At 48.3% G+C, this 12,322-nt stretch overlaps 6 protein-coding genes across 7 annotated transcripts; 2 read left to right on the top strand and 4 right to left on the bottom strand.

The window, feature by feature from the left end:
- Nucleotides 1–58: 58 nt before the first annotated feature.
- Nucleotides 59–3,231, bottom strand: BDCG_16768 (uncharacterized protein). Its single transcript, XM_045425962.1, has one exon. The coding sequence runs from the start codon at nucleotides 2,925–2,927 to the stop codon at nucleotides 2,589–2,591; it is 339 nt and encodes a 112-aa protein (XP_045280546.1). The 5' UTR covers nucleotides 2,928–3,231; the 3' UTR covers nucleotides 59–2,588.
- BDCG_03664 lies at nucleotides 795–3,018 on the top strand. 2 transcript variants are annotated; one of them, XM_045419302.1, is made up of 4 exons: nucleotides 795–963; nucleotides 1,057–1,186; nucleotides 1,278–2,409; nucleotides 2,476–3,018. In XM_045419302.1, the coding sequence occupies exons 1-4, from the start codon at nucleotides 840–842 to the stop codon at nucleotides 2,581–2,583; spliced, it is 1,494 nt and encodes a 497-aa protein (XP_045280547.1). In that variant the 5' UTR covers nucleotides 795–839; the 3' UTR covers nucleotides 2,584–3,018. The 2 variants fall into 2 exon arrangements, with proteins under 2 accessions (XP_045280547.1, XP_045280548.1); XM_045419301.1 differs by having other exon boundaries at nucleotides 1,054–1,186.
- Nucleotides 3,232–3,589: 358 nt separating the features above from the next.
- Nucleotides 3,590–6,155, bottom strand: BDCG_03663 (tripeptidyl peptidase; the record flags this gene model as incomplete). The annotated part of the gene is made up of 5 exons (XM_045419300.1): nucleotides 5,942–6,155; nucleotides 5,824–5,834; nucleotides 5,430–5,594; nucleotides 3,734–5,373; nucleotides 3,590–3,676 (listed from the first exon to the last, which is right to left on the bottom strand). The coding sequence occupies exons 1-5, from the start codon at nucleotides 6,031–6,033 to the stop codon at nucleotides 3,590–3,592; spliced, it is 1,995 nt and encodes a 664-aa protein (XP_045275651.1). The 5' UTR covers nucleotides 6,034–6,155.
- On the top strand, nucleotides 3,610–8,207 carry BDCG_03662 (uncharacterized protein). The gene is made up of 2 exons (XM_045419299.1): nucleotides 3,610–7,565; nucleotides 7,620–8,207. The coding sequence occupies exon 1, from the start codon at nucleotides 6,070–6,072 to the stop codon at nucleotides 7,522–7,524; it is 1,455 nt and encodes a 484-aa protein (XP_045275650.1). The 5' UTR covers nucleotides 3,610–6,069; the 3' UTR covers nucleotides 7,525–7,565; nucleotides 7,620–8,207.
- A 353-nt stretch (nucleotides 8,208–8,560) lies between these two features.
- BDCG_03661 (uncharacterized protein) lies at nucleotides 8,561–10,288 on the bottom strand (the record flags this gene model as incomplete). The annotated part of the gene is made up of 1 exon (XM_045419298.1): nucleotides 8,561–10,288. The coding sequence occupies one exon, from the start codon at nucleotides 10,286–10,288 to the stop codon at nucleotides 8,561–8,563; it is 1,728 nt and encodes a 575-aa protein (XP_045275649.1).
- Nucleotides 10,289–10,972: 684 nt separating this feature from the next.
- On the bottom strand, nucleotides 10,973–12,279 carry BDCG_03660 (NUDIX domain-containing protein; the record flags this gene model as incomplete). Its single annotated transcript, XM_045419297.1, has 4 exons — nucleotides 10,973–11,301; nucleotides 11,405–11,833; nucleotides 11,965–12,121; nucleotides 12,253–12,279. The coding sequence occupies 4 exons, from the start codon at nucleotides 12,277–12,279 to the stop codon at nucleotides 10,973–10,975; spliced, it is 942 nt and encodes a 313-aa protein (XP_045275648.1).
- Nucleotides 12,280–12,322: the final 43 nt, after the last annotated feature.

Genomic DNA, 12,322 nt, shown 5'->3' with positions numbered 1-12,322 from the left:
GCGTAAGTTAGACTTTCTGACTGGATGCCACGAACTATATAATATGATACATTCCATCCTAGCTTTAGAATCAGCTGAAGAATCAACAAGATGAATGAGATACTACTAAGATTCTCGTTGCAATAATTGTGGCTTCCAACTTATTAGCCTATGATTTGCCCTGTATATGACTAAGTTCCACTCCGCTCGCCCCCGATTTATAATATGTAGTTGTCCAAACACCAGATAAATATGTAGCTGAATTATCAGTGGTTGTACAGTTGGGGGTCGTGTTACAATAAGTGCACTGATCGAATACGAGCTTTCAAATCATTTCTATATTTGACAAACATGATGAATGCTTTTGGAACCAGGTCCATATGAATTACCAAGCCCTTCATGGATTAGAAGCTGGTCGTTCCAGACAGGACCTACAGAAACGAGCTGCTAGGAGCAACATTGAAAATACTTTCCGTTCCGAAGGCTGAAAACCTGCTGGATATTATCTTCTTCATTATCGTCTTGACGTTCAACTTGGCCCCATCAGGGTAGTATTGCTTTGGGCTGAGATCCCACCATATATCAGCTATCCATCGACCGTACCTAGTTTGCGCGGGTCTAAAATATGGGGGTTTTGCATATGTCCAACACTCGGCTCGCATCGATAGGGATGTGCGGTGTAGTTATTCGATTTCCTGAGTCCAAAGGCTGTGGTTGGCTGCCTGGCTTCGAGAGGCCTTCCATGCCATTTATAAAAGTTTGCGCAATTAGAATGAAGGTAAGAATAAAAAAACGTAGTCGGGAGCCAGCCCTGGAGATATTATACGGTAACCAAGAATGGCAAGGGGCAAAGTATAATCATGTTCGAAAATTCTAAACCAAAGAGCAAAAGCGAGCTGCCGCCGCTAATGCTACCTATTGAACGCAGTCAAAAAGAAATTCGAAGAGAAAAGAATAGACTGGCTCAACGACGGCATCGAGAGGGTATTGTTCTCCCTTTTTCCTCTTTTCAAAACGGTCGAGAATGGTTCTGCGATGTATAGTATATAGGTCTCGAGCAACTAATAAAATCAGCAGCAAAGCGAAAATGCGCAAGCAAGACACACACTCATGATAATATTCATCCAAACCAAACAGAAACGAGCGCTTCGTCACGGGAGCGACAACAACCACAGAGTCCGGCTCACAATGAGGTCGACCCAATGAAGTAAGTAGCCTCGGGTCCGAGAGGGGGAATTTAAATTGTCATCCAAAGGAGCCCAAAAAGGGGAATAATGGTGCTGACGAATGGTTCATAGGCTTGATTTCTTTGAAGAAATAGAAAGCATTTCAGATAGACTAGGGCCCGAACTCATGGAGAAAGAAATGGTCGACGACCTAATCAACATTGATTCGTCATGGGAGCCGAGGTTCTTCCAAGAGACCTCGATGCAAAGCCGTGTATCTCATACTACTTCAGAAACTGCAAAAATTCCTGATCCCCTACTAGATACCATGGGAGATGACCACGCAGAGCCAGCGATGCGAGATATCCATCGGCGGAGGCGCAACAGCGGGTGTTCTTCCACTTTTGGACTAGCTATGCTGAACACGCAGCCCAACCCACCACTGATTCCAGTGCACTCTTTAGACAAAGGGCAGCCATCATTGTTTTCTGATCGATGTCACTCCCAGCAACCTGGCTTCCAGCTAGCAGCAGCAGACACTTCGCCGCTACCCGATTTGAAGGGTGGGATCTTCCAAAGCGAAGACACAGAAACTCTTGAGGAACATCAATTCCCCACAGAAATCTATCGCTCAGATGATCTCGATAAATCCCTTCAATCCTTTTCACAAGAGATGATGGCAAGGGTTGGAGAGGCTTCGGGTATAAGAAGGAATAGTTGCAGAAATAAACGAAGGAGAACATCCTATGAAACTAGCGAACGGCGACTGGAGAGGATACTCTCGGTCATCGAAGAAGAGGGTTATGAGTCCCTGGATGATGTGGTTGCGGAATACTACGTAGGGCAGTTTCCAAAAGACTCCCTGCTTGCTTCTGAACAGTTCCATTCCCGGACTCGACGGCTCGGCAGGTTCTTGCACCAAGTACACAGAAGTTCCCGGGCTTGGAGTAAGAGAGAAGCAGCTGGCTATCACGACGTAGTTACACGAGCTGCAGAAGAATTATTTCAGGAGGAAGTGCGGAGTCGAGCAAATGTAATCATGGAAGTGCCAATTCATCCGCATCGTCGTGCCTCTCCATCCCCTTCGTCGATAAATAATAGACTTTGGATGCCTCCTCACAAAGAGCCTGATATTCCGGGGTCGACAGCCAACCCCTCGCGCAATGACACGAGAGCATCCGCCCATACAGTTGTCCGAGACCTGCTGTTCGAGAATGGCCTAACTCCAGTCCTCATGCAGGACTTGTCTCGACTTCAGAGTACGGTAGGTGGACAGCTTCATGGCCCACTCTCCCGGAGTCCTGATGAACACGAATTAATTAAACTCTAGGTACCTGAAACTTTCACTCTCCTGACGGAACTAGCTAGAGCGAGCGGGCTTCGCCGGCCAGATCAGTCTATTTCTGTTTGTTTATTCTTACAGATGTTGGGGCTATAGAGCTCTCACCAAGGCAGCTCAATAAGAGCCAGCTCTTTTTGTATGACTGCCCCGTTGCAGTCCATTTTCGTTGATTTGGATGGATTTGAGCGTTTGTACGGAGTATTATGTGTGGAAGGTGGAGAGCTTGCTTCATTGAAGTATATGTGCTCAACCAAAGCTGAATGTATCTGTTGAATGTCTTTGACTGTCTTGGTCATTTGCTCTTTGCTATAAGTAATGCAGTTCATTATCAGAGGGTTTGGCAGATATTCCATCAAAATTGCACTTGAGAGGCCAGTGTTGTGTTGAAAGACATTCAGATGAGGCAATGGCAGTTGGGCGCAAGAGTAATATGTATTCATAAAACTGTGGCATATAGCCCCTGTCACATATGCCAGATTGCTTGAGGCTGTAATAAGCCCTGATTTCACAGTGAATGTGATTCAAGTCATGGACCCTGTTGTTGACATACCCAGCTTCTTCATTGTTGTGAAACTAGACAACATCAGGAGCTGGTGTGTTTGAGATGTAGCTGCTGATAAAGATACATACAACTTTCAGAGCGCGCGGCATGCCATCATAGTTCACATGGAATACTGACAATGCCTCTGACGATTTTCAGCTCTCTGGTAAACTTGATCTTTGTAGGATTGATCTCAATCCTAAAATTGTCGTCAAATCCGCTCGCCTTGTAGACGAATGTGAGATACTCGCGGTTTAGGCGTCATGGCCGGAATTAAGTTGTTCCCGACTCGGCGTCAAGCTGCCACATGTCATGTGACTGAAGGGAATGTGAGAGAGGTTGAACGTGGTTGGTTGTTGTTGTTATCTAACTAGTAGCTAGTGAAAGCTAAATATATGTGTGTGGGTCACATGGGTTAGGGCTTGTGTAGTAGCTCCAACAGGGAAAAGGAAAAAGGTTATCTTAGGTTCAACTTTAATTGGACGATCCAAAGCTGGCCTCTAGTCTAGTCACGTGATGCTTCCTGCAACATAAACTCTCGCCAACCTCCTCCCTACCATGCTATGCTGTATGTACTCCTTGCATGTACCACGGCTCATCTGCGCGAAACTTTGCTTTTATCGCCAAATCTTTCAACTTCGGGAACCACTATAATATGTTAACTTTGCTTAAGAGAAACATTCCCTCAGGATTCAATTCACTCACAGGAGTACCTAGTCCTGTTGCTGGATCCCATCCAGCCAAAGCAGGGAATCCACTAGTGTTGCACCCTCTATTAGATCCCCAGGTGATGTCAGTAAATGCATCACGGGCTTCAGAATAGAGCCAAGGATTCAAGAAGCCTAGCGGTGGGTGCCCATTGTCAAGCAAGGCATCATTGACCAGTGCGATTATGGCAGAAACTGTTGGAGCTGAAGCACTTGTTCCGTCCTGGAGATGCGCTTGACCATTCCAAAGGACAGAGAAGTGATAACCTAGTGCGGCAATATCAGGATATCCGCGTCCCCTCCGATTGAAAAGGCCTTGATGTTCATTTCCAAGAGCCTCCAGGTAATTTTCAACCGCCATGGCCTGATATCGTGGCCGTTCGAAAAGTTCACTGAAGCCACCGCCGCTGGCAAAATCTCCGCGACCATCGAACCCTACGATCTCGGAACCCACTAGTCGCGTAGCTCCTACGCTAGTAACATAGGGGCAGCTGGACGGGAAAGAGGGCGCAAAACGCCTTTGCTTGCCTCTGCCGTTATCCATTACGCACCGCTCACTTTTTCCGACCCCCCAGTCCCCACTAGCAACAAGGATCGAGACGCCGCGGGCTCCCAGTTTGGCGAACTCCCTACAGACTCTCCTTGCGTACTCTGGGGGGACGGATCGCTCGGTATCAGCATATGAGATAGAGATAACGTGAGGTAATGTCTCTTTAGTTTGCATGTACTGGAGCCACGCCAGGTATGGTTCATTGGTGTTTTCTTGATGGTCCTCGACAGGTCGAAATGGGGGCTTCGAGCCTACATTATATGTCGTCATCGGAACCGGCCAACTGAGACCAAGGATAGTCTGTGCGTCCAAAGCACCTTCGAACCCTTTATTAGCATTATTCTGCTCTGGAGTATTGGGTGTTTGTTGATCATCTCCATCTGCTATGATCTCCGTCGTGAATTGGTACGCTGCATTCGCTTTGGCGGCGGATGGATTATAACGGTTGAGGAATAGCTCGATGTCGGACCTATTGTTGACTTCGCCCAGGAAATTCACTAATGCGATACTATTTTTAGCGAACGCCTTCTGCGGATAACCCCATGTGCCGTAAAGCACGCTTAGGCATACTATTGAGATCGCTAGTCGATTGCATGCTTCCTTGACAGTGGGCGCCTGGGATAGCTCATGGGCTAGAGGGATGCCGAGATGGCCGCGCTCTAAGACATCCTCTTCCACCAGTTCCTCATAAGTTGGTATACGATGTTCTCTTTCCCAATCCGGCGGGGGTAGGCCCCCATATCTAGATTGCCCGCGTGGTATGAAAAACGAGTTGGTGGGTTCGACAACATCGATGTGATCGACTAGGCCGGCAGGTATTGACCATGTCAAGGATCGTATCATGGTGAATCCATTCTCGTTTTGATACTCCGCATAATTTGCCCTGAACAACCGTTCAACAACCCCGATCGGTGCATTAAATGAGATCAAGTCTTCAGAGGCGGAAACCGTCAAATTTGACGGTAAGGAACTAGCTTCTTGGAGCCAGGCAGTTACCAGATTAGAGGACGTCGGCGCCACTCTAACTAACCGATTGACCTCAGTTGAAGAAAGGTACTTGCCATATCGGGGGTGGGATGGATCAGAGACTACGTTTATTTTAACACATACTAGCAAAATCGATGGATAACAACACAAAACATACTTTCCATTAGATGCTGCTCCAATGTTTCCCATCCATGCTGCTTGAGCCCAATGCTTACTCTAATGACTCGATCCCCTGAGACTGACGATTTTCGCGACCAGCCTGTCGGCAAGTCCACCGAGCTCTTCAGCACATATCGTGTCTCTAAGAGTAGTGATCCTATACCTAAATTGAAAAGAAAAAAAGAAAAGACAATTCTTTGAAGAACTCTAGGAATCATGATCATTCGATTTGTCAACTCTCAGACAGAGATATCAAAAATATAAACTCAATTTCATACATCATAACTACTTTCCTTAATTTAGCCCTGCCCATTATATCAAAACCGTTCCATGATGCTGACATTGAATGGTCCGCATGTCATGCTCGATGCGCTAGTGCCGTAGTTGCTGACACTGCATATCACTGTGCTCACCAATAATAGTTAAGTTAGTTAACGGTTTCATCGATAGTTACCAAACTAAAGACAGCCACGCCTTGCCATTCCGGGCAAAAAATTACAGTACTCTTACTTGGCCTCGAACAGGTGTAACATTCCTAGTTGGCGATGTCTTGACTTTGCAGCTTTCTTCTTGGGCCATGGGATACCTAGATATGACTCCATTTACCTCCCGGACACGTTCGCGCCTCTCTCTCTTTCATGACTTCGCCAGCGGGATACTTCCTAGCTAAAATGGCCATCCTTGGTAGATATCTTCTCGTATCGATTTACGCCCTCATTTTGTTTATCACCACCTTTACTGTCTCAGAGCCTGTTCAATATTGTCGATTCGGCCACAATGAACATGGGCCATCTAGCGTTGACTTTTGCATGGGCGTTGCGATGCATTACAATAGATCTTCGCTCCATCACGACATGTACCTAACGATGGAAATTCCTCGAACGTCTGCACTGGGATGGACTGCCATAGGTACTGGATCGTCCATGAGAGGATCATTAATGTTTATCATCTACGGGATCCCTTCCGACCAGCATGGCCCCATCGTCAGTATCCGCACGGTGGATGGCCACACACAGCCGCAGTTGGTTTCTCAGAACCAGATGGGCGGAGCGGATCTTCGCGTGCTCCAAGCATCGTGGATGCAGGGTAGCCGTGCGATGACTACTGCGAAAATCGCCCTCGTGTGCTATTCATGTGAAAAATGGCCAGGTGCTCCGATCTCCGCTCAAGCCTCTTCACAGCCGTGGATTTGGGCGTGGAACGATAAACAAGATATCCCGGTATACTCATACGATGTCCATCTGGATATGCATAAACACCATGCTGGAAACGGTGGTTGGGGAAATTTCTACGTGGATATGGCTCGATCAGTTAGCACTGCCAAAACCCCTCCATCATTGCCCCCGATTAGAACAGGGATGCCCCGACTGGGGACGTCGGACAGCCCTTTAAGCGCAGGCGGTATGATATCGTCGATCAGAGACAACCCTATATCTTCTATACACGGTTTTGTGATGTTTGTTGCGTTCTTCATCTTGTTCCCCCTTGGTACAATAGCAATGCGATCTGGGTCCTCTAAGGCTTTCAAATATCACTGGTTCATCCAGCTGGTAGCCTCTCTGTTCGCTTGGTCCGGTATAATCATCGGACTCTTGATGAACCACCACATAAACACCGTTCACCAATGGATCGGTGTATCTCTAGGTTCGTACCTCTTCATCCAGGGCCTGCTGGGCTGGCAGCATCATCGGGTCTTCGTTCGCATTCGCCGTCGGCACTGGGCCTCGTACTTACACATATGGCTTGGACGACTCACGCTAATCCTGGGCTGGACCAACATTATTACTGGCATGCTGTTGTCCGGAGCCAGCGTTTCTTGGTCCGCTTCTATGGCATGCATAATTGCCATAAACGCTTTGGTTCTGTCTTTCTGGGTGTGGAAGGCTTCTAGACGTCAGTTGCGTGCCAAGGTGGCCACAGCCGATCAGACTACCTCCCAAGCGGTGTGGCCTGAGCCCAAACAAGGGGACTACTTTGCCCTAGGCACAATTGATGAGGATGACGACACAGATTCGGAGGAGGAGAGAGAGAATAATAAGAAAAAGAAAACCCATACACAATATGACCCTGCGCCCGGGCCTTCTGGCCAATGATAGCTTTGGAGCTGGGAATTGTATTTTGCATTTAAATAGGGGTACATCCAGCCTTACATCACCGCACGATCCTAGTCTAAAATTTAATCTGTTAGATACCGGCGGCCTGTATCCAGGTAATACGAAATTTAGCAGACAGAGCTCCATCCACTTTCCCAAATTCATGCCACCATATTCCGCGTCTCTCCGACAGCATGGCTGTCGCGGCCGATTCTCAAGCGTGCCATATAAAGGCCTATAAAAATTATAGTTCGATGGCCCTAATTTATACTACTTTGCTGGTAGGCTTGAGAAAAGATAGTTAATGAATGCCATATTACAAACATGGGATAAATTCTTGTCATTCTGCGAGTCAGACGTGCTGTCTAGTTTCAGTTCCTTTTATGCATTACTCCAAGTGTTCATATCGTGTGTAAAATCCTAATGCTATATCCATGGATCTCTTTGTCTCATTTGCTGGCTTGCTTGGTACCTGTCCCAAGGAGCTGTCTGTTTCCATGTGTTACCTCCTGTGAATTCCATGTTGTTAAGAAACCGTCAGGGATGTCTGAGTTAGTTACTTTCATGCGCCCTCGCGGTGGCACAGTTCATTTTCACTAGTGACATTATCAATAAACGATCATATTATCCATTATAATTGTCTCTCTAACGCGATGCCGTCATTCTGACTATCTATATAAACGGGAAAAGAAAATAACAGAGGTAACATGATATCATAAGCCAAGTATATCACGTAGAGACGATCCAAGCCCAAACAAAGAAAAATCGGTGTATCCCATAGTGGCGACGGGCGAATAGGATAGCGTGAGAATGTAGTTTGCACCAGTCCGACTTCCCAGGCCCAGTGAGAAGTTTGACATGAGTAGCAACATAAAGAGAAAAATACTCAAACGAGCATGAAGTGAAAGACTGAAGCACGCTGTAATGAACAACTCCAACTTGCAACAGAGTGATGATGTAACAGATCCGAACACCATCCTGACAGGGTATCTCCAACCGAAAACGTAGTGTACAGCTTCACAGAGACACGTACGTCTCAGACCCACTCACCCGCCCTCTCATCAGCCATTACAGCCGGATCAGTAGGCCCAACAATCACGATTCGATCCTTCAATGCCATCTTCCGCATGTCTGGACTTGATAGCCCTAATCCCAACCGTTCCCTCGTCATTGCCATACTCCTTCGAAACAAGCTTCCGCCCCGCAGACTCCGTCGACTCTCCCGTTCTTTCTCCTGCTGACCTTGCTGTTGCTGCTCCTGCTCCAGCTGTTGTTTATCCAGTTGCTGTTGTTGTTCATCCTCCCGTTCCTTTGTAGGCGGGGGCGGCGGAGGCGGGAGAAGAGGTAGGAAATACCTCATCGGCGAAGGGGATGGAGGTCGAGGAGGTCGTAAGGGTCTAACAGGCGTGCTGTTATTTCGGACATGAAAGGCTTTGGAAAGAAATGTTTTCATACGGCGGGGGAGAAGGGTTAAGGGGCTCGAGAAAAATTGGGATTGGCCTTGTGATTGCGATTGAGGCTGGGAGTAACGGTGGCTTTGCTGATAGTATTGCCGTAGGGGTATGGGGGACGGCGGCAATGGTGGGAGCTGAGGAGAAGGACGTTTGACTTTTGGTTTCATCATCTTACGCTTGAACATGGTACTGGGCCTGCGGTTACTTTTCGTTTTCCACGCTTTCGGCCCGTAGCGCTGGTAGTCGGAGATCGGGACAGCGAGTTGTTTGGTTCTCCGGCGATCAAATGTTGAGACTGTTGGGGTATTATTGGGAGTGGGGGTAATATTCAAGTTGTGGTCGGATACGCTGCTGTCAGAGGAGAAAGAGTATAGTTCTGTACGATTTCCGTATTGGGGTTGAACTTCGATTTCTGGCACTGATGTGATGGTGGCGCCTCGTGCAACGTTGGTAGCGGGAAGCTGGCCGGTAGAAGACAGTCCCATTTTCCGCGGGTGTTCTATGTAAATGTCAGAGGCAGCTTCCTCTGAGTACCGTCGAGGCCGCACAGGCTCGCTAAGGACTTCGCAGCGGCACATCTCTGACCCACTGTCATCCACCACTGCCAACGACGACTCACGGCTTTCGTCCCTGCCACACCGATGATAGTCTAAAGCGGGAAATAGTAGCATTGGGCCGACACTCTCAATAGTTGTATTTGAAATAGGATGGACTAGATCGCCAGTCGTGGAACCACTGTGCAGTGCGTGAGTCGAGTTGGAGCGAGACTTCGATTTCAGACCCCACGACCACCCGTAATGTGGGTGGTATGGGCCAGTGGGTGCCCTAAGTGACGCGCGAGTGGCCGCCTCGAGAAGTAGGTTCGGCGCTGACTGATACCCACAGGGCTGGAGAGATAACGACTTCTTCGGTATCCGTAGATGTACATCCTCATCCACCGGAGGTTCACGGGTCGCCTTGTGGTAGTGCTCTGACGAACCCAGGCTGTGAGCTCTTGATGGCGCACGCGGAGGCGGCTCAGGCATCAAGGTATTCCGAGGACAGGGGGGTAAATGGCTCTCAATCACCCCGGCGGCTTCATCGTCAGGGCTATAGACACTAGAAGTGGGGCGTGGAAGGTCTGGTAAGGGTTTATCGAACTTCCAACTCCTGCAGCTTGGATTGCTGGGTGAGAACCCTCGTAGAGGAATGACTTTCTCCAAACCCTCCAGCGACTTCGAGGTGAGGAGCGGAGGTGTATGTCTATGAATTCCTCTGGACGTCATCTGTCCTGTGTCGCGAGTGTTAGAGAGACTGGGAGAGGGCAGCATGGCAGCGAGTCGCAGTCAATAATATATAATAGAGCCCAACAGGTAACATTCCGGATTCGAATGTTAAACTGAGCAACATGCGCAAGCTCTTGGATTGGGTTGGCTTGTCAGCCGTGCTTCTCGTGGAGGGGGGTGGGAAATTGAATATTTCGAAATTGCTCTCAGCGACAAAGAAGCACAATACGAACAGCCATATTCGGTGATGATACGAGAGTGCGTCGACCCAAATCTTGCCGGAATATAACTTGCAGCATGCATGCAAATGTAACTTCCACGCGGAGGTAAATCCATAAACATAAAGGAAAACAAACCACAACAGCAACAGAACAAATTCTAACAATGATGTAAACAAAGTTGAAGGTTTTTTTCCCTCTCTGGCAAACGCCGGAGAAGGACAAGGGGGGGGGATCTATATAACCTTCGAAGTTAAGTAACCAAGCCAAGCGTTGGGCCCAACAGCATATGAGCAAATGGTTGACGAAAACAAAGAAAAGCTCACAACCCATCTCCACGAACGCCAATAAAATCTCGCAAGCAACGCTAATGCGTTGCACAGTGCGTGCCCAGGAAACCCCCCCCCCCAAAAAAAAGAAGAGAAAGAAAAGAAAAGGAACCAAACGCCAAATATTTAGCAGAAAGTCTGTGTCCTCACAAGTTCTGAGGGTCGGTCCGGCTGATTTAAAATCACGTCAATTTGGAGGCTTTTTCAAACATTTCTGTAGTAAGTTCGTCCGCCGGGTCTCGGGTTTCCTTGAACCTGCCGATCTTTTTCAGCCGAGCGATCATGTCCTCGTCCCCAAAATGACTGTTATGTTCGAATTCAGGCTCTTCTGCGTAGGCCACTCGAGCAGCATCGACTAGAATTCGAGCGGTCATACCGAATACTTGATAGCGGGTTAGTCCCATGGATATCTCCTGCCTCTCTAGTTCATCAACAGCGGCATCTTGGTCAATGCTCTTTCTTCTTGGCTTTGTAACCTTTTGGTTCGTTATCGGAACGAAGAAATGGTGCACTACCCCAAGTTTTAGTAACTGAGGGACTCCAGGAGAGGGGGGGGGAAATTCCAGTTAGGTGGGAAGGAAGGGGGGGGTTATATTCATGACAGTCAAACATACTGCGCCACCAAGTAGTGTTCCAGTTGGTCCATGTTCCATCATACCACTCGGAAGGGTCGTCTGGAAGACTGAAATCATCCTCGCCACGGGGCTCGTCCCGCATCATCAGGAAATTGTGGAATGGCCCCGAGAAGACGGCCGCCACCTCCTTGGCGTCGAGTTGGGGCATGAACGCCTCCTCCGGATCAGCATCTTCACCTGTAACTTCGTCGTAAGAGTGGAGAAGCGCCACACACGGCCGTACGACCAGCTCGGTCCGTGCAAGATTGGCGGGGAGTTCGCAGAGATGCTCTACCCAAAAAGGGGATGGGAACTTCTGATCGATATTGGGCAGGCCGATTTCCTCAAATGCTTCGCGCCGAGCAGTCTCGAACGGCGTCTCTGATAATGAATCCGCCTTCCCACCTGGTAGTGCTGCTTGACCGGGGTCTAATTCAAATATTCAAAAAAGGAAAATGGGTGATCGGTTAGTGAACCTGCCAATTGAGCAGTTATATCCCCCAACCAAAAAGAACTACAAAAGAACCTGACGAACGGCTCGTGGCGCAAGCGTGACATACATGATTTGAGTGTGTTAGATCTGATGGTTAAGATAACCCGAAGATCGCCTCGTCGATCGGCAAAGAGCAGAAGCAGCACAGCAGCCTGTCGCGACAGCGGGACGGAGTCGTAACTGGTTGGGGGCGGGACATAACGTCTCAGTCGTTCGATGGCTTGCTATTAATATATATCCCATCCCGGCGGAGTGGTCAGAAGGGCTTTTTAACTAGGAACAACAAGAAGAAGGTATATAATGCGCCGGCTATCAATTTGTTTTGGGGGTTGGACGGCCTGCAAAAACAACCAACCTTCGATGTGGGAGATAGCGGCGCCATGGTTCTCAGCAGCCTCGAACGCAATAATGAGCAACTTTGAACG

This window comes from Blastomyces dermatitidis, assembly GCF_000003525.1.
Source record: "Blastomyces dermatitidis ER-3 genomic scaffold supercont1.3, whole genome shotgun sequence".
In the NCBI taxonomy this organism is placed as follows: domain Eukaryota; kingdom Fungi; phylum Ascomycota; class Eurotiomycetes; order Onygenales; family Ajellomycetaceae; genus Blastomyces; species Blastomyces dermatitidis.
The sequence above is the reverse complement of the archived record's forward strand: the minus strand, read 5'-3'. Positions and strand labels throughout refer to the sequence as shown.

Coding starts and splice junctions, on each gene's coding strand:
- BDCG_03664 (XM_045419301.1), top strand. CDS start 840: ATGTTCGAAAATTCTAAACCAAAGAGCAAAAGCGAGCTGCCGCCGCTA. Junction 964..1,053: donor TCAACGACGGCATCGAGAGG/GTATTGTTCTCC, acceptor TAATAAAATCAG/CAGCAAAGCGAAAATGCGCA. Junction 2,410..2,475: donor TGTCTCGACTTCAGAGTACG/GTAGGTGGACAG, acceptor ATTAAACTCTAG/GTACCTGAAACTTTCACTCT.
- BDCG_16768 (XM_045425962.1), bottom strand. CDS start 2,927: ATGAATACATATTACTCTTGCGCCCAACTGCCATTGCCTCATCTGAAT.
- BDCG_03662 (XM_045419299.1), top strand. CDS start 6,070: ATGACTTCGCCAGCGGGATACTTCCTAGCTAAAATGGCCATCCTTGGT.